The 20,682-nt window shown below is 35.4% G+C and overlaps 1 protein-coding gene across 2 annotated transcripts; it reads right to left on the bottom strand.

Annotated features, from left to right (window-relative positions):
- Positions 1-1,958: 1,958 nt before the first annotated feature.
- On the bottom strand, positions 1,959-20,402 carry LOC110734700 (vacuolar protein-sorting-associated protein 37 homolog 1-like). 2 transcript variants are annotated; one of them, XM_021914845.1, is made up of 7 exons: positions 20,170-20,402; positions 13,318-13,527; positions 12,617-12,704; positions 9,441-9,480; positions 9,297-9,343; positions 9,075-9,195; positions 1,959-2,483 (listed from the first exon to the last, which is right to left on the bottom strand). In XM_021914845.1, the coding sequence occupies exons 1-7, from the start codon at positions 20,184-20,186 to the stop codon at positions 2,329-2,331; spliced, it is 678 nt and encodes a 225-aa protein (XP_021770537.1). In that variant the 5' UTR covers positions 20,187-20,402; the 3' UTR covers positions 1,959-2,328. The 2 variants fall into 2 exon arrangements, with proteins under 2 accessions (XP_021770537.1, XP_021770536.1); XM_021914844.1 differs by lacking the exon at positions 20,170-20,402 and having other exon boundaries at positions 13,318-13,568.
- Positions 20,403-20,682: the final 280 nt, after the last annotated feature.

Genomic DNA, 20,682 nt, shown 5'->3' with positions numbered 1-20,682 from the left:
ATTTAGAGTAACCAATCACTTCCCAACCGTCACGACTCCGTAGTTGTCAAACCTTTACTCTGAACTCACACCCACAACCTTTCCGCTTTGTATCAAACCGAGTGGCTGTACGAAAATCTCTTTCTTCTCTTTTGCGATAACGGTCACATCTCAAAATGCGATCCATTCTACCATCCCGTTGAGATTTATGAGTTACTACTACCAAGCAAAATCCAGCTGCAATTGCAACTTGTTTTGCCCAATCAATCGCATGTTGAGCTTCTTCGAACGGACCATCATGTCCAAATATCCCACTGTAATCATTTCCGTCTCCACCATAATCCTGCATCAATTATATATTACAATAAATACATTTAACGGATAATACATTTAATTTCTATATTTACACAGAATTAACACAAAAAAAAAAAGCATAATTATGTATAATCAAACTTAATTTTTATAAAAACCCAATTCGAATTTTCAAACTAAATTTAAAAATATACCATTTCGAATTTTCAAACTTAATTTTAAAAAAAACCTATTTCGAATTTTCAAAATTAATTTAAAAAAAACCCATTTCGAATTTTTTTAAAAAATCATTTTCGATTTTTTTTAAAAAAAAAAATAAATTAATTAATTTATAAGGGTGGCGTCTGCCAGGGCTGCCACAGCCACTGGACTGGCGCCTGGCAGGGCCGCCTCAGCCAGTAGAGTGGCGCCTGGCCAGGACGCCAGTCTGGTGGTTCTGGCGTCTGGCTTGGACGTCCAGGCTACGGTTTGGGGGTCCATCCTAGGCGCCGGAGCCACTCCCACGGTAACCGTGAATTTTAACGGTGACTTACCTCGTTTTCCGTCGACGACGACGTACCTCCGGCGTCCCCCGCATCTCCGGCCTGCCCTCCAGTCTCCCCCGACGAGCCAGTACGACTCCACATTTTTTAAACCGAGATTATTTCAATTTTAGAAAATGGGCATAATGGTCACACCAAGTCATATTTGTGGGCTTTATATGGTAATTTGCGGGCGATGTTTAGCGATTCATATAATTTATGGGTTACATTCGGGCCTAGTTATCTCCATGTCAGTTTAGTATGCCTGGATTCCATGTAATAATTAAGAGGATAATATTTAATGGTGCTAAATTTATTGAGGGAATAAAACAGGGGGTAATATTTCATTTTTCATAGTTTGGCAACAAAACTGTTGTAGTAATTATGGAAGAAGAAATCAAGAATAAGCAACAACTATGAGTAGAGGAGAGAGAATATATAGATGAGAATAGAAGAAGATATAAGCAAAAATGGAGATGAAAAAGATGAATAGGAGAGAAGACCAGAGGAGGGAGATGTGAAGGAAGGCAGAAGAGGCACATGAGAGTAGTAGGTTGGAAAATTTTTCGAGGAGGAAAAAGTTACTCTAGGGGGGGGGGGCTAGGTAACATTTACCCCATTTTCTGGGAAATTATTTACCCACTTTATTTGTTTCTCCAATGTCAAACCCATTTTTATTTCCAGAATAATTACTCTTGTATTTTTTCCTCCCCCATTCCACCCAATCCAGGCGACCCCTAAATGAGGAAATCTCTATCTTGAATTATGCAATTATGATTTATGGTTTTTCAAAAAAAAAAAAAATCAAAAAATTTAAATAAGGTAAACTAATTATGCATTATTTTGTACTTTAATGTTAGATTCCAAATATTCATTTTTTTTTTATGTGATTGATTCTATTGGGACTAACGTTATGAAACGGAGGGAGTATTATGTTATTGATTAGTTATTAGTCCATGACTAAGAATATACTTAAAAAGACAGGTGGTTTAGATTCAAGGAATTAGGTTGTATATATAATCTTCGGTGAAGCATCTAATGAAAGATTGGGAAAATTAATTGTCAAAATCACAACAATATTAGTTTATTTTGACCTTTCCATATAAATGGCTAAGCTACTACATTAATGAATATTACACAAGTGTATAATTATAAATAATTGTTGAAGTTATGCATTTGCATACATGACTATAAAATTATTACAATTAATCTGATACTCACTATCCAAATTCCAAACCCAATCCGAATGTATGTAGAAAGTAAATAACATGAATGTATGTTTAAATAATTTAAACTCAATGAAAGTGATTGGGAATGATAAGGATTTCCACCCCTTAATGCCTATAGGGTATTTAAACCTAAGACTTCATAACCATGACGTCAAACCCTTACCATTAGACTAATCGGTGATATATGTCAAATACTACGTATGTATAAATTGTTAGGATACAATTACAAATAAAATCTGCACATTCAAATTATACCCAAATTCCACCTCCTATGTAATCTCATGGACTCATGATGTCTTGGCGGCAAGATGTGTCATTGTTCGCCGATGGTACAAAGATCGCAGTTTTTTGTGTTTCTGAAAAAATGCTGCAAGCTCAATCTCCCTTTCTAGGAATTGGCTGTGAAGGTTATCAGAATCTTCATCTGTCTTGTTTGTTTCCTCTGAAATTTAATAGCATATAATAAGATAATACTCCCTCCGTTTCATATTACTCGCAACAATTAGTAAATATGGGTGTTTCACATTACTCGCAACAAGTTATTTTTTTCCCTTTTTTAGTAAGTTTTTAGGGGTGAATTGTCTATATTGCCCTTACTTATTTTGATTAATTTGTTTTAACAGAAATTAAACAAATTCACTTAATCCTAAATCTAATCAATTAAGTCTAACCATTCCCACCAAAATTAATCCCCCTTCTACTTATTTCATCATAGATCATTCATCTCCCCAACTAACTCATTCATTGCTTCTTATTCAATTCGTCTTGATTATGGTGCCCAGTTTGAACAAATTGTGAGGAATTCTCCAGAATTCCTTTATAAACCCTAGATCTACCTTCACAGTTCGTATTCTCTCTCCTCTACACTCTTTCGTCTCTCCTTGGTTCTCTCTCTAAAACCCTAAAAATTTCCCAAATGAGTTCCCCTCCAAATGAGAACGATTCTCTTGCCCAGAAGGAGGATACTAACCCTCCCTTCTCACTATACACAGCGCGGCGAGGAACTAGATTCATGAAACCAGTTCGTCGCTGCTCTCTGGTGTTCACTAGGTATCTTCGACGGAATTTTGGGGCTAAAATTGGCCCCAATACTAGATGTTGTTGTGGAGGTAGATCTACCAAAACCTAAGGTTGTTGAGGCTGAACCTGCTTCAGTTGTAAGTGTTGCTGGTCCTTTAGCTTTGACAGAAGAGGCAACTGAGGGCCCTCATCTGGTGGTGGAGGCTAGGAGTGACCCTGTTCTTGCCGTCGCTGAGGTCCCTCAGTCCCCTCACCCCGTAGCCGTTGTGTTTTCGGAGCCTTTGAAGGCTACCGTTGCTTCTGGGTCTTCTGGGTCTTCTAGAGGCAAGAAAAGGGTCCGATCCGTCTTCATGGAGGACTGCAGCGACTGGGACCCTGAGTTGAGGGAGAAGTATCCTCATGACTTCCCTCCTAGTAACTGACCTTGCAGCGTAACGATTCCTATCTAAATATTGTTTATTTTTTACTAATTAACCTATGTTTATGTGAAAATGGTTTTGGTTTGATAATATGTTTAAAAATCTTGTTGAATTTGTGAGTATGTTGTATTTCGCTGGAATTTGGGTTAATGTTGCTTGTGTTATGCTCTATGCTGGTTCAATTTGCTGCCTTTCATGTTGGTGTTGGTGCTTGCACATTAATTGTCCTATTGTTGTTGTTGTTGTCCTCTGTGTTGGTAGTGACTTTGATATACTTGTAAGTTGTTGTTGGTGTTGTCTGCTATGATTGACTCGTTTTGGTGTTGTCCTGGTATAGTATCATGTTGAATACATGTTGGTTGGCCTGTCATGGATTATTGAGTCCCTCGGCCCTTGGGTTTTGGTTGCCAAGTCTTGTCCCTCCTAACACATGCATCATAACACAAATGTACTCTCCAAATGATGAAGGGACTCATCTGATAGCACTTCCTATCAAGGGATGGCTCCAACTCCTTAGTTTAAAGGTTGTTATTGAGGAACCCTTGGTAGGGAGTTTCCCATGTTTAACACACTCCTATCTGATGGACATTCCTCCCTAATTAGTTTGTTATTGTTACATGCTTGTGTTAATAGGGTTGTGTTAAGACAGATAAAAGCGTTTGAGTTAATAGGGTTGTTTCATATTCAAAATATGCACAATGTACATTAGTCCTATGTCATATACTCTACACTTCAATGACTGGCTTAATAATTTTCCTATCCTATTTACCAAAAGACACATAACCAATATAAAAACAAGCAAAAAAAAAATAAGTTGAGGTGTTACTGGTTATGTGTGGCAGTCAATGGAGTTGTGTAGGTGGTACTTGCTGCATCTTTAAAACCAAAAATATCTGTTCTGCTTCACTTAATCAAAAAATTGCTTCTTCATCTTCATCTTCAACTTCAAAATGTTTGTGCACATCAGACTTGGAATATTAATCTGCATCCACTTCCATCTCAATTGGTTGTTCCTCAATTTCTGTTGTAGGAATGAAAAGAGTGTTGAGGTAGTTCACAGTCTGTGTGATGAGGTCCCTGTCTACTTATAGTATTTACTTGTAGTATTTCCTGGAGAACTCTCTATCTTGTCTTTGTTTTGCCATATGTGGGGGGTTGAAATTATTGTCCTGTTTTTTTTCCAATATCTTTATCATGCATGACTGAAGAGTGATCCATGTGTACTTGTTGAGTGTTGGATCAAAAACATCAAATGCATGTGCAACCTTTTCCAAAAGTTCATCCAAATTCTTTGGGAATGATTGATACTGTATTGACTGTATTACCCTGAAAAGACCAAGATCCAATACATTTAGGTAAGGGGATTGGCAGGTTGAAATACAAATTGGATATTAAATCCATTTGCTTGTGTTGCAGCCAGAAATTCCTCTCCCTGGGAATCTGATGAGGCCTAGCATTGTCCCACTGTATGATTATGTTCTTAGATAATAGTGCTGGCCATTGTGCATGTATTGTTGGAATGATGTGCTGCAATATCATGTCTCTTATTGCTTGTCTGTTGACTTTTTGAATTGCTTTTGTTTTCATTGTTCCTGCATCTCTGTGTTTGCTTTTCTTCTTGGCCATCTCATACTTAACAAATGGGAATAGACCATATTTCCCTGAGTGAATCAATGTGTCATTCTCATCATACAGTGGCTTACCAATCATTCCCATAAACATGGCCTTTATCTTGAACCTCTTTGATTGTTGTGCTCTGTATGGTGTTTCTTCATTAGGTGTTACGTAGAATGTCCTAGTCTCTGGATTCATATAAAACCACTTCTCATCAATGTGGATGTAATGCTGCAAATCCCTAAAACTAGGGTCACCTTCACTAGGCAGGGGTTCACATGGTTAAGGACCCATTTCAGCCTTGCCACTTTGTGGTTATCACTAAATGCAGGGTGATTTGTTGTTGTCACTGCCCTCAGTCTTCCTTTTTTTTTTAACCTATGTATGACAACATGTGGAACCTTCAATGCTGCAGCATAACTCCCATTTGTGGTTCTCTTGTACATTGGGACAGACATCAGCCACTCATCTGAGTATTGTTTAGGCTTGGGCCCTGTCTTCCCTAACTTCTTGCTCCTTACATCGACTAAGTTGCCTAATTGAATCTGTTTTTTGATTTCTTTGAACCACCTGCTTGTGGTTGATCTGTGTACTTGGTGCTTGATTGTCAATGATGTAAGCATGCCTCTTGGAAGTGAGTCCCCTTCCATATTCAGCAATATGTCATCTACTATCTGCCTTTTTTCTTCAATGTTGAGTTCTGTGCTGTGTCTGCCATTCATTGCATGCTCCTGTTCGTCTTCTGATTCTGACTGTGATTCCCCAACATCACTGCCTTCAATGTTGTGTTGATGATTTAATTCGTTTGAATCTGACCCTGATACTGTGTTGATGTATTGTGATGCCATATCTCTATATTGCTCCATCAACAGTTGGTTGATATCGAAAAAATCATCAAAGATTTCTTCCATGAGTCCCCTCTTTTTTTTTTTCCAGATCTGGTGGTAGGTGATGAAGTGGAGGTGCCTTGATTTTTTTTTGGAAGCTTTCAGTGAAGCCTAATTCTGTACAAAGAGCAGCTGCTGCAACTAACTCAGCATTTAGGAATTAGGATTAATTAAGGTTGATGATGGTTTTTGTACTTTTGGAAACAATTTGGTTTGGATTTCTGTAATTAATGGTGGATTTCATATTCCCTCCCCCCCCCCCCCCTATTCCCAAGCATTTGCTATGAATGAATAGGGGTGAATGAATCAAAATTGTGCCTTTTATAAGGGCCTTTTGGTTGAAAATTGCCAACAAATTGTTAAAGTTCAAAGCTTTTTTAAAAATTTCATGAAAAGTTTGGAGGGAAAATTTTTTAATCCCTTTAGTGGCTGTCCAAATTGAATCCGCCACCAAAATCAGAACGAAAAAAGGGAGGGAACATAAATCCCTCTTCAAAAATAATCACATGTTCCCACTACTTTTATTGGGACCACTACCTTTCCCTCCACTTTCTCTCTCTTTATTTACAAACCCCTTCCTTTAATTAATCCTCCTCCAATCTTTTGCCTAAAAGTCCGCACTCCCTCCGTTTGTTGCGAGTAATATGAAACGGAGGGAGTAATACATTTATTAAAAAGCGGATAATAATTTTTCTGATGAACTTTCTATACAATAAACCCTGCACACTACAATTTCACTAAAACCTGATACTTGATGCAAAATCATATAACCTTATCTAAGAAACAATGGCAGACTGAGTCTTCACCAATGATGCACGGGTACGCCAATGGAGTGCCGTTTCCCGTACCCGAAACGTATCAGGGACGGGTACGGTGCGAGTACGCTTAGGATACGTCCCCAAACCGTCCCCTTCAAAAGTGGTACGCCAAGGCAATTTGGGGACGTTTAGCATCTTGATCAGAAACGTATCGGGTACGAAAAAACCCAAATTCTGACGTTTCCTATGAAACCCACCCATATTTAAAAAAAAAAAAAAAAAAAAAAAACAAATCAGTATAATACCTACCTAAATGTGGATTTCCCCCAATTCTCAAAAGCCTTAAAACTTTTAAACTCTGATTTTGTTCCTCCAATGGTCGGATCTGATTCAAGGCGGCAACTAGAGCATTGATACACGGAATGCGGGACGACGGCTCGTTCGGGTTGTGGTGGTTCGCAATCAAGTTTGTGTTTTTATAAGGCGAAAAATTTTTCTATTTTCTAAAGTTTTTTAGATTTAATTAAAGTTTTAAAGTCCATTTATGGAGAAAAATGAAGAAAGAAGTGAGTAGAAGGAAGGTCATTGACGGCTAACTTGATTTTTACAATAAAACAAAATGGTTGAGTGGTGGACCCCGCCCTTTTTATCTTTTCTTTTTACGGCTATTTCATCAAATGCCACTGAGCAATTTAAAAATTCACCAAATGCCATCGGACTTTTCATAATTCACCAAATGCCACCAAGTTTTTTAAAAATTCACCGGGAGCCATTAATGACCGACGGCCGTTAACTCCGTTAGTCATTAGGGTTTAATCATGACACTTGTCATGAGATGATTGGACCATTTATCTTAATTCATAAAAAAATTTTAAAAAAAAAAAAACAAAAAAAGTTAAAAAAAATACAAAAAATCAAAAAATAAAAGAAAAATTTTTTTAAAAAAAACCTCCAAATTTTCCCAGCCACCCCCACCACCACCAAACCCTAGCCCCTCCCCTCATCTCGCCGGAAAACGACCGGTCACCACCTTAACCACCAACAATCGGCCGGCAGACCCTAAAAAAACCTCAAAATTTTCCCAGCCACCCCCACCACCACCAAAACCTAGCCCCTCCCCTCATCTCGCCGGAAAACGGCCGGTCACCACCTTAACCACCAACAATCGGCCTGCGGACCCTTTAGCTCCCCATCTGACCCACCGCCGACCCCCAAAACCTCCCTCACAAACTACCCCGACCCCATAAAACCGCAAACACGAGCATCACCCACCCCAAAAACCACCCACACAGCCGCCTCGACCCCAAAAACCACCAGTAAACAGCCCCTCCTCCCTTTCCCACTGTCGATTGCCCCTCCTCCCTTTTCTCACCGTCGAATCGGCGGTGGGAAAAGGGAGGAGGGGCTTTTTACTAGTGGTTTTTGGGGTCAGGGCGGATGTGTAGGTGGTTTTTAGGGTCGGGGCGGGTAGCGTGGGTGGTTTCGGGGGTCGGCGGTGGATCAGGTGGGGCGCTAAAGGACCGGCCGGCCGTTTTTTGGTGGTTAAGGTGGTGGCCGACCGTTTTCCAGCGAGATAAGGGGAGGGGCTAGGGTTTGGCGATGTGGGGGAAATTTAGGGTTTTTTTTTAGTTTTTTGTTTTTTTTCATATAATTTTATGAATTAAGATAAATGGTCCAATTATATCATGACATGTGTCATGATTAACCCCTAATTACTAACGGAGTTAACAGCCGTTGGTCATTAATGGCACCTGGTGAATTTTAAAAAAACTGGGTGGCATTTTATGAATTCTGAAAAGTCCGATGGCATTTGGTGAATTTTCAAATTGTTCAATGGCATTTGGTGAAATAGCGGTTCTTTTTATTATTACTCCTAGTTTTACTCTATGTTGAGATTGTCGACTATGTACAATTGTTTATCTTTTCTTTTTATTTTTATTTTATATTTAGTGCCTGGTTTTTAGTTATGTGTTGATGGTAATGTACAATTACCTTTTTACAAGTATTTATTTTTTGGTTAGATAGCTTATTTTTATGGAGTACTTTTCAATTAAAGTCTAATAAATTTAAAAGTTTAATAAAAAAGAAAAATCTAATTTTAAAGTTGTGTTGTACGGATTAATTTTTTTTTTTTTTTAAACTTTTTTATGGATTTTATATATATATTTTTGTCGTATCCGAGCCATACCCGTTTTTTGAAATTTTGATTTTGCCGTATCCCGTACCCGTATCCGTTTTTGTCCCCGTATCCGTATCAGTGCAACCTAGGTCTTCACTATCCACATCTTTCTAATTAGACTCGGATTATAGCCAGGTATGGTGTGCTGATACTTACCTTGCAGTCTGTGCAGAAGAGATGCTGAAGAGTAGCACTTCAAGAGATCTTCCTTTTTCTTCTCCAAGTCATTTAGTTTCTCCAGGGCTGAAGCTAGCTCAGTTGTCCGAATGATTCTACACTGCAGCAATACAATAAAGATCAGAAAAAGTATCAACAACTTTTCCAAAAACAAAAAAACACAAACTAGTCTTTTATAGTTATTATATGAGTGAAACTCACTTGATTTCTCAGCTCCACAATTTGTGGCTCTTTGTCCAAATTTGATCCTAACAGAACAAAAAATTTGTAAACATCACATCATTCACAACTCACAAGTCACTGACTCATTTTTAACAAAACCTGTATCAAAAATATTTGACTTACTGGCAAGATGGAGCATTTCCTTCTTTAATTCATCCCTAACCTGATCATAGCAAAATAGATTGGTCAGAAACATGAAAGCAACATCAAAAGCTTTATAGCAACAGAGGGTTGATCTATGAGACAAGGCACAATAAGGGATCGGTTCATGCGACATTACTATGACAGGGACTAATCCAAGATGCAAACTCAAAATAGAGAAAATTCCAAGAAACACGACATATCTATATCAAATACCAAATACAGTACATTATCTAAAGCAAACATCCAAAACCCCAGAAATTGATGATTAACTCTATAATCATCAAGTTTAACCCCACTACAAATCCTATACACTACTCAACATTTCAAACTTTGGGAGACGTGCACAGATATCTTTTATATGCTTCACATTCAAAAAAGCATTGTAGAAGATATGTGTAAGTGGAATATGGAGAACTTTAGATCATCACAAATAATTGTTATTAAACATACAGGATTCACCAAAGAAGCAAACTGGATTTTTGAATCAGATTCTGATCAGATTATTTCGCATCAAGTTAAAATCTATTTTCTTCATAAGACCATCATCACTCATGGTATAAAAATTTATACCATCCCATTCTCTCTGCCACTTTCTCACTCCTCCACATCATTTATACCACAATACAATATACTTTCTCCAAAAATCACCCCACCCATGGTATTAAAAAAGTTTACCACCACACTTTCTCTCTCCTATATGTATTAATTATACAATTAATTTAATTATAATTATATTTTATTTTACTATTGGAAATAACTAATTAATGTTTGTAAAGTTAATCAAATAAAATAAGCAATTTAGGTACTCCCTCCGTCCATGAAAAAATGATCCATTTGGCCTAATTTTAGTCCCAAAAAGAATGACCCATTTTTTTTTCCCAACATCTATTCATTTCCCTTCCTTTTAAAAGTGCCAACTTGGCAATCTTGTGTATTTTAATTATATTGGTTGTTGTAAAACAATACTTTAATCTTATTGGCTAATAAAACATCACATGGATAATTATTTACTTTATAATTTTTTCTTAAAATGCAATTGAAAAAAAAAACATATAAAAGATACATGATAACCAGGCCACATGGCGTGACCAAGTTGGTTTATGTTACGCCGGGACCAAAGCAAATGTTTATCATGCGATGGTATATACCATTCTATGGCATACTTTTACACCACCATTGTAGTAAAAATTATCATATTTTGGATAAATATTTACACCGTGGTATAAAATTATACCACGGGTGTTCGATTCTCTAAATTGTTTGGGTTTGCAAGAGTTCAGAATCTTTAGATCTAGCACTACTCCAGATTGGATTGGAACTAACCCCAAATGTATCAGGTATTATCGGTTCACATAAATTTTTGCTAAGCTAATTTTAAGACTGAGCTTTGATTCAGGCATGAGGTTCCATACCACTTTAACCACATCAATGTCAATGTTTGATACAATCAGTTTCCAACAACAAAGGTCCTTAGGCATGATGACTTACAAGTTACAACTCCCTCATGACCCGTCCCTTTATTTCATTCTCAGAGAAACTCATTGATCGTGGAGCCAAAACTTTTACTATCAATTCTTACCTATATATTAATAAAAGAAAAACAATTATCAAATTTTGGGGAGGTGGAGGGAACGCATCATATTGATTTTTTACACTATTCACACACCCAATTTGACCATGTACCTAGGGGTGAATTATTGTAAAGATTATCAACATAATAAAATTTCCGGATCATGTTTTGATAACTTATACTTCAATTTATTACTATGTACAATTTTATTTTATTTATTTTTATGGACAGTTCTAAATTTAGGCCAAAAAAATATCGGTTAACGGTTTGGATCCAAATAAGATTTTAGAATTTTGGTTTGGTTTGATCCAAACGGAATCCAACTTTGGTTTGGATTTGGATCAAAAATTCCAGAACTGAATTATTTCGGTTGGATTATTAACTTTTCAATAATTTTAAATCGAATCAAATATATAAATAGTCAAATTTTTGCATTGACAAGCACGTAAAGCCAAAGTGATGCAAGTAAACTAGGATAAAGGGAGCAAAACAAAAGCTTTCAATTTTAGGTGTGTTATAAGTAATGTGGCCCACCTTCCCCCTTGAGTTTCCAAATCCGGATTTCCTATGGGTTTAGAAATTAAAATGTTCTTAAACCAACACTAATAATGGGTTATATATATATATATGTATGTATATATATATGTATATATATATATATATATGTATATATATATATATGTATATATATATATATATATATATATATATATATATATATATATATATTCTAAACTCATACCTCATACCAAATTTATTTGAATCAAACACTCTCTTAGGTTTTTAGGTCAGCGTTCATGAGTGAATTGTAATTCAAAGGATGTAATGGTTGCTAATAGTTGTTACTCCCTACATTCTTAGCGCTATTCATAAGATGAGATAATATTCTATATTAAACTTAATGTATAAAACATAATATAGCCATTTTGGATTTTATTTGATTCATCTCAATGAGTAGATAATTCAATTATTATATTTTTAATTAATATGGAACTTAAGATATTTATGGTCATAATATTACATTGTTAAACATTCAATCGAAATGGGAAGAACTTTTAGGAATAGAGGGAGTAATTGATTAATGAGTCAAGTATTTTGTCCTTGGGTATCGCACTAAATCTCATACTATAATGTCTTTTATTTTTCCACCTTATATTTGTTCATTATTTGTATTTAGCTAATCCTAACATCAACAACAGCAATATCTAGTATTTTCTTTTCCTTATTAAAAGAGAGTGAATTGCACCAATAGATGGTCAACTCCTTGTCCATGGATCTTTTCCTCAAGTTGAATGAATTGTATCCCTATTCAGATGCTCTTTTGATGTTTAGACTTCTAACACCCTCTTAGAATGGACTGAATATACTACATCTGACATAGGACCTAAACAATTGATTCAATTATTAGGGTCTGCAAGACAACATACAACAGTAACTAAAAAATGAAGCAAGTAAAGAGATACACCTTGAAACTAAACACTGAGAAGGCTTGAAGTAAAAATTTGATGATACAAAGTTTTCAGAGTTGGTCACTAATAAAAAGAACGACCCATGAAGGTAAATAAAAGCATCCTGGATAACTCACATTATTTTGAGCCTTGACTTGATCAAGATCAAGTAAAAATTGGTTGTAGGCCTCTTTGTCAGTCAGAAGTTTCCGAAGCTCATCAGCACTGTGATATAGGACAGAAAAGGTTCCAAGCAAAAAAGGAAGTCAGCTAATGAGCAAGAAGACAAACATTAAAGGCCTACCAAGATCCCTGGGGTAATCTATCGCTATAAATATTAGTTCTCCATGATTATCACAGCTTCCTCCTTCCTCATGCACATTTTGGCATGGGATTCACATGGACATCCTCAAATCCATAAGTCACACTCTCCTACTTTATTTGGAATATTTTTTAATATTATGCCTGCGACTCTGTGGCTGAGGTAGAATACACATATATAGGGGTCTTTTCATATTATTAAATTACAACATTTATTCAATTGCAGTTAGAAAACTAGGGACAGAGCTATATCAGTATTTACGTTGTGTTCAGCTATACAGTATACACATTCCACCACAAGCTAATTAACTAGATATTAGAAACAAATTGGATATTAGGATTACAAATATTCTCCATCACCAAGCCTTAACCCACCCAGTGGCTGAACCACTTGGGTAGATGGAAATTCAAAATATCACTCCACCAATACCAATTCAGTCCTTTTCCATTATATGCCACACTTACATGATACAGCCAACGAGTATAAATAAACAAATCGACAGACAAAGATGATTACCTCTTATCCTTCAATGATGAAATTATTCTAGCAGCTTCAGCAGGTGAGACATGCGAAGGAGACTGTGGTCGTTCAAAAGGTCTCTGTACATTATAGCTGTTAGGAGTTGATGGCCGAGAATAACTTGAGGAATTGGCTACAAAGGGAGGGTACCATGATTGTGAAGGAGCATCTTGCGGACAAGATTGTGATTCTTGGTCCTGAGATCCCCTATAAGCAACAAACATGAAGGCCATTATGAAGTACTCCACATGGTAGATTGAATAGGGAAGAGCAACTAATAAGAATCCAACTTAGACTATCAAATATTATATTGTGTAGGACATACTAAAAGTCACAACATGATGATGTATAGGTCAACTTATCAATTGGTTGTTCCATGTTTGTTAGAAAGCCACCGCAATGGCAATCAAAAGTCACCCCATGATTAAGTAAAATTCATCCTAAAACTAAGTAAAGGAGGAATCCTCCTTTACAGTGAGCTTATAATTTCACTGATATTAGCAAGAAGATATGATTTTCATCTCTACAACAGAAAATCCTCAACAGGATTGATCAATTCATAAATAAAATAAATATATAAAAATAAATAAATACATACGAAATCTACAAACCCTGACATAACGTTTCCTATAATAAAATCTTATAGAACCAGACCTATAAGCTATGTTACATGGACTCGCATAGGAGTGTCGGGTAAGGGTAGAAATCCTAGAGTCCAATATGGCAATTCCAAAAAATTGGGACGCGGGGACTCCATCCAGGATTCGGATTCACGTATGGGGACACGGGCACACGACAATGAATGTATAAGCTATGTTACATGGACAAGTGTCCAGTGCGACAATTCCAAAAAATTTGGACATGGGGGACTATTCGGGATTCGGACTCGGGTACAAGGACATAGACACACGACAATTAATGTATAAAAATATAATTTAGATTTCATTATGTTAAGGAAGTCAAATAACAAAAACAATCACTAATCTTCTTTTTTACTATCAATAATATAATTAAACTGAAGAAAAAAAAATTTAAAAAAAGCCACTGTTAAATAAATACAAGAAGTTCTTCAAAATAAATAAATAAATACAAGAAAACAAATTGTCCACTTGTCCAATTTCCATAATAATAAAGGGATTTTCCATTTGGTTTCATTGTACTTTGGACTTTTCCATTTGGTACCCAATTTTTTTTTTATTCCACATGTTATCATTGTAATTTTGACTTATTCTCTATTCTACCGGTTAAATAAAAGGAAAATTTGTCAATTAAAAAACTTTTAAAAGCACGATTTTGAAAAAAATAAGAAAAATAAATAAATAAAAAACTTTTCAAAGCTTTATCGTAAAATAAAACCTAATTGCAAATTTTTTTGGATAAAGACAACCTATTGCCTCTAATTCACTTAAATAACCTCTAATTTATTTTAATTACCCTCTAACTCTCACTTAACCATTTAGTTAATTACAAATTAAAAATAAAAACCACCACACGGACCCCTCTCCTTCTCACAACCCACTTAGAGTGAGATGTGGTTGTGAAAGGGTGTGTTGAATTGGTGTATGAGTGAGAATTGATTGGCACCATTGATGAAGGAATGAGGGTTTTGCAGGTTTAAAAATGGCGAAAAAGAGGGGAGAGAGAAAGAAGGGGGGGGGGGGTTGTTTTATGGTGATGGAAGGGAGGAGGGAAGGGTTAGGGTTTAAGGAGGGGTGGGGGGGTTGTCGGGGGTGGCGACGGCTCAATTGGGGAAGGGGGGCTGCTGCAAGAGGAGGGGGGAAAGGAAAGGGTTGGTGGTGGGGGTGGTAGTTTTTTTTTTTTCTTTATATATATATCAATTTAATTATTTAATGGTTAAGTATTAAAAGAAATTAGAGGTTAATTAAATAAATTAAAGGTATTATATTGTCTTTAACAAAAAAAATTTACAACCAGGTTTTCTTTTACAATAAAGCTTTTAAAAGTTTCTTTTTTTACGCAATATAGTGCTTTTAAAAGGCTTTTTTTATTGTTTTTTACAAATTTTCCTATTTAAAGCATTAGTTTGGGGCATTTGTGGCCCATTTAATCAAATTCAACTTCAAAGTTTGATCCTTTACACTTTGTTTGGATTGAGAAAAAAGGAGGGAAAATAAAGAAAGGAAATGGAGGGATTGATTATATTTCATTTGGATAACAAATGAGGAAGGAAAGGAATTGGAGAGGGGGGAAGGGTTAGGGTTTAAGGAGGGGTGGGGGGGTTGTTGGGGGTGGCGACGGCTCAATTGGGGAAGGGGGGCTGCTGCAAGAGGAGGGGGGAAAGGAAAGGGTTGGTGGTGGGGTGGTAGTTTTTTTTTCTTTATATATATATCAATTTAATTATTTAATGGTTAAGTATTAAAAGAAATTAGAGGTTAATTAAATGAATTAAAGGTATTATATTGTCTTTAACAAAAAAATTTTACAACCAGGTTTTCTTTTACAATAAAGCTTTTAAAAGTTTCTTATTTTACGCAATATGGTGCTTTTAAAAGGCTTTTTTTATTTTTTTTTACAAATTTTCCTATTTAAAGCATTAGTTTGGGGCATTTGTGGCCCATTTTATCAAATTCAACTTCAAAGTTTGATCCTTTACACTTTGTTTGGATTGAGAAAAAAGGAGGGAAAATAAAGAAAGGAAATGGAGGGATTGATTATATTTCATTTGGATAACAAATGAGGAAGGAAAGGAATTGGAGAGGGGGGGAAGGGTTAGGGTTTAAGGAGGGGTGGGGGGGTTGTTGGGGGTGGCGACGGCTCAATTGGGGAAGGGGGGCTGCTGCAAGAGGAGGGGGGAAAGGAAAGGGTTGGTGGTGGGGGTGGTAGTTTTTTTTTCTTTATATATATATCAATTTAATTATTTAATGGTTAAGTATTAAAAGAAATTAGAGGTTAATTAAATAAATTAAAGGTATTATATTGTCTTTAACAAAAAAATTTTACAACCAGGTTTTCTTTTACAATAAAGCTTTTAAAAGTTTCTTTTTTTACGCAATATAGTGCTTTTAAAAGGCTTTTTTTATTTTTTTTTACAAATTTTCCTATTTAAAGCATTAGTTTGGGGCATTTGTGGCCCATTTTATCAAATTCAACTTCAAAGTTTGATCCTTTACACTTTGTTTGGATTGAGAAAAAAGGAGGGAAAATAAAGAAAGGAAATGGAGGGATTGATTATATTTCATTTGGATAACAAATGAGGAAGGAAAGGAATTGGAGAGGGGGGGGAAGGGTTAGGGTTTAAGGAGGGGTGGGGGGGTTGTTGGGGGTGGCGACGGCTCAATTGGGGAAGGGGGGCTGCTGCAAGAGGAGGGGGGAAAGGAAAGGGTTGGTGGTGGGGGTGGTAGTTTTTTTTTTCTTTATATATATATCAATTTAATTATTTAATGGTTAAGTATTAAAAGAAATTAGAGGTTAATTAAATGAATTAAAGGTATTATATTGTCTTTAACAAAAAAAATTTACAACCAGGTTTTCTTTTACAATAAAGCTTTTAAAAGTTTCTTTTTTTACGTAATATAGTGCTTTTAAAGGCTTTTTTTATTTTTTTTTACAAATTTTCCTATTTAAAGCATTAGTTTGGGGCATTTGTGGCCCATTTTATCAAATTCAACTTCAAAGTTTGATCCTTTACACTTTGTTTGGATTGAGAAAAAAGGAGGGAAAATAAAGAAAGGAAATGGAGGGATTGATTATATTTCATTTGGATAACAAATGAGGAAGGAAAGGAATTGGAGAGGGGGGGGGGGAAATGGACGGATTAATTTGTAAGAAACAAATCTCTCCAACAATTGAGAGATTTGGAAGGAAAACTCAGATTTCTTCCTTCCCCTTCACCTCCCTCCCCTTCTTTTCTTTCCCATTTCTTTATCCAAAAACATTGTTAGTCATGTTGACCCTTTAAACTTTAACCATACATTTTTAATTGAAATATGCGAATCGAGACTTTTTTTTTTACTTAAACCAAGACATTTTTGAACCTTTTTTTGCTAATTTTGAACTAATCGTTAAAGATCCCCTTAAAATCTTAATCGAGCAATTTTTATGGCACCAAAATCAAAGAATACAAAACAAATTTGATGGAATGTTAGGGTAGAATGAATTAATTACAACTATATTGTACAATGTGGAATCCAAAAGGAAACTAAGTACCAAATGAAAAATCCGAGAGTACAGTGATAACGTCATCTCTCTCGGCCTCTCCTCACCCATTAGTTTCACCACCCACTTTTGAGGAAGTATAAAAGGAGGTTTGATATGTATTTATACAAACATATCACACAAGATTGTTAAAGCACGTGGAATAAAGAGAAAGGTTGAGAGTTAGATGGGTGGAGCCCACCTATATTTTGGCCAAATTGTCATCACATAATGGGGACCTATATCATACAATTAGTTTATTCAGCGGTACTATATATTTAAATAGTAACACTGTATGCATATATAGTACAACTACATGCATTTATGGTATCAATTTTATTATTTAATCATCCAATGATACTACTCTAAATTCAGGATATGAATTTGCCCATATATACATGTAATTACTCATATACATGTAATTACTCATATAACATACATAACAGTTATACTTTACTTTAGGAACTGCTCCACACCTTTTCAATCTCACTAGATTTCGTATTTACAAGTGTATTTCTTATTATTCTTTTTCTTTTTTCTTGTTCTCTCCAACAACTTTCGACCACCGGCAAGGATTATACTGCCATGCAAGTCGCCTCACATGTGCGACCAAAAGCCCCAAGCTTTTTCTTCTGTTTTTCATGTTTGGATGAGCCAATAATTAGATCTAGAGTTTGTAGTTTTGTACAACTGCCGGTTAGAGTCCGAGTCAATGTAGAAAAAGGCTCAAGACTCTTTTGAAGTGAGGCGCACAATGTAAAACAATAAATAAATTTGCCTATGTGCGCCTCATGGTGCACCTCATGTGCCTTAGGTGCACATCTTTGAATGCACCTCACCTAGAGCAAAAAAGGCGTGGCGCTCTACTCTAATCGCATAACGCCTTTTTATACACCGGTCCAAGTGCATTCCGCTGAGTCGATGCCGGATTTCATACCCATGTCGATGTCGTGTTGTGTCGACAAGGGTATGTGATGAATTTTGCCAAGTCCATGTAATAGAGCCTATAAGTACTCAAGACAAGACTTCCTATTTAGGAGTATCTACTTTAGAGAAGCGCCATGAACCCTCAATAAACTAATAGCAAAAAAAAAAAAAAAAAAAATCATGTACGTCACGACTTACATAATCGAATAAATACATGGAAAACAATTAAAATAATACGAGAAATAAGAGCATGTTTGGTATAGAGTATTTAAGGGGTGAAAGGGAATTAATAACCACCCCCCCACCCCCCTAATCCCTATGATAACAAATTAACAAAATTGTTTCCCCCATTGATCTTCAATTAATCAATTCAATACAAGGAGTTCCTTTCCTTAGGTATACAATTACCCTTTTCTCTTCTTATTTTTCTTCACCCCGTTTTCTTTCCTAGACTCATACCAAAAATGCACCAAGTCAATATGCACAGCCAGCAAGCAAAATTATTTATTTCTATAATCCCACAACATAGATCTCCAATGGTTCTTTCTTTCCTGAAATCTCCAGATATAAACTCAAGTTTAATAGCACATCCACAGTCAAAACATAAAGACAATAAAGATCGCTGCAGATTCCAATCCCAAATCTCACACAGTGTTTCACGGACAAAAGCCCAAATCCCCAAAGTGCAAGATAATGATTTTCCATGAACTTACCACAGCTAAAGCACATAACTCAAACACTAAGACATGCTCAATATAAGGGGTACCAATTAAATATCTAATGCGAAAACTATTATGAAAGATAATACGAAATGTGAAACATTGCAGAACAGTAATAAATTACGCCCAAATGGGTAGTAAGACCCTATATCCCTCAGTAAGCATTCCCTCCCTCTAAAGTCCTTCCTCCACCAACTTCTAACAATCATCACTATATCACCACCACCTTAGAGCAACTCCAATGGTTGAAAAAAGGGACTAACTTGCAAATATTAAAACTCTTAAACTAATAGCTATACCATTGTTGCACATCTTGCTAATTAGCTTTGGCAAGCAAATTAGCTTTGTAGAGCTAATTAGCTTGGTAGATATTTATTAGATAAAAAATATTTTAAATTTAAAAATAAATTAATTTATAACTAGCTTAACCATTGGAGCAACAAATAGCTAGAATTGTTGTAGCTTAAAAAGATGATTTGGCATAACAAGCTATTATATGAATTAGCCAACCATTGTAGTTGCTCTTATAATTCAATATAACCCTCGAATTCATTCCCATCATTCCAATTGTTGCCTAAGGACCAAACTCATTCGATAGCTGAATACACATATAGGCAATAAAATAGACCCTTTCAAATCACGCAGTCCAATCATAAGATTTAATTTACTAAACCCTTATATTCCAATCAAAACTAAATACAGAAAAATCAAAATTACGATTGTTCATACTTAGAAAACCCTTCAAATTGGGTAATCGAATTCAGAAACGTATAATCGTACTAAAACTATCAATAATTCAATATACTGTACCTCACAGGATATTCAGTACAAATTTATGTTTTCTACCTGTCACAAAATCCAAAAAATTGATTAACATTCAAATTCATCTAATTCTAAGATTCTGATAATAATAAAATAAAATAAAATAAAATAAGCATAAATTAATTAAATTCGTTGAGCAAGAATAAAGAAGATCAAACAACATCCAAAATCCAAGCAAAGAAATTGAATTAATTGCATAAAGTAGGACAAAATCATATGAAATTACCAGAATTTGGTGAACATCGAGAATTGAAGCAACGAATTGCAATCGAGGTTTGGAAGAAATAAATAGCTAAAAATACCAAAAAGGAAAGAAATTGGAATGATACAAGAAGTTAGAATGATGAGTGATGAAAGAGAGAGGAAAAGTGAAGACGATAGAAATCGTCTACTTTCTCTTCTTTCTCCAAACGGAGTAATTTTGGAAAGGTTTTAACTCCGATTAAAATGGAGGTAGCTTTAATTACCTGAAATATCCCTCATTCTGTGAGGTTTACTTTATTGGCTTGTTTAATTGTTTTATTTTTTTTTATTAAATTGAATTATTTTTATAAACTTAAACTTGTTAAATATGGAAGAGAAATATAGAGATGAGAGAAATATTTTTACATTATGTATATTTGTCCATTTAGTACGGGATATATATACATGTATAATGTCTAGAGTTCCATTAACGGATAAGATCAAATACCCAACTCTAGAGTATTCTAGATGGTACATGGGATAATAGTCATCAACA

Source organism: Chenopodium quinoa, unplaced genomic scaffold (assembly GCF_001683475.1).
Source record: "Chenopodium quinoa cultivar QQ74 unplaced genomic scaffold, ASM168347v1, whole genome shotgun sequence".
Classification (NCBI taxonomy): domain Eukaryota; kingdom Viridiplantae; phylum Streptophyta; class Magnoliopsida; order Caryophyllales; family Amaranthaceae; genus Chenopodium; species Chenopodium quinoa.
Note: the sequence above shows the minus strand (reverse complement) of the source record. Positions and strands in the feature narration are given on the sequence as shown.

Excerpts from the sequence above, each read along its gene's own strand:
- LOC110734700 (XM_021914844.1), bottom strand. The coding sequence starts at position 13,553 with ATGGCCTTCATGTTTGTTGCTTATAGGGGATCTCAGGACCAAGAATCA. Across the intron at positions 12,705-13,317 it reads TCATCATTGAAGGATAAGAG|TGCTGATGAGCTTCGGAAAC; the intron begins GTAATCATCTTT and ends CCTATATCACAG. Across the intron at positions 9,196-9,296 it reads TTGTGGAGCTGAGAAATCAA|TGTAGAATCATTCGGACAAC; the intron begins GTGAGTTTCACT and ends GTATTGCTGCAG.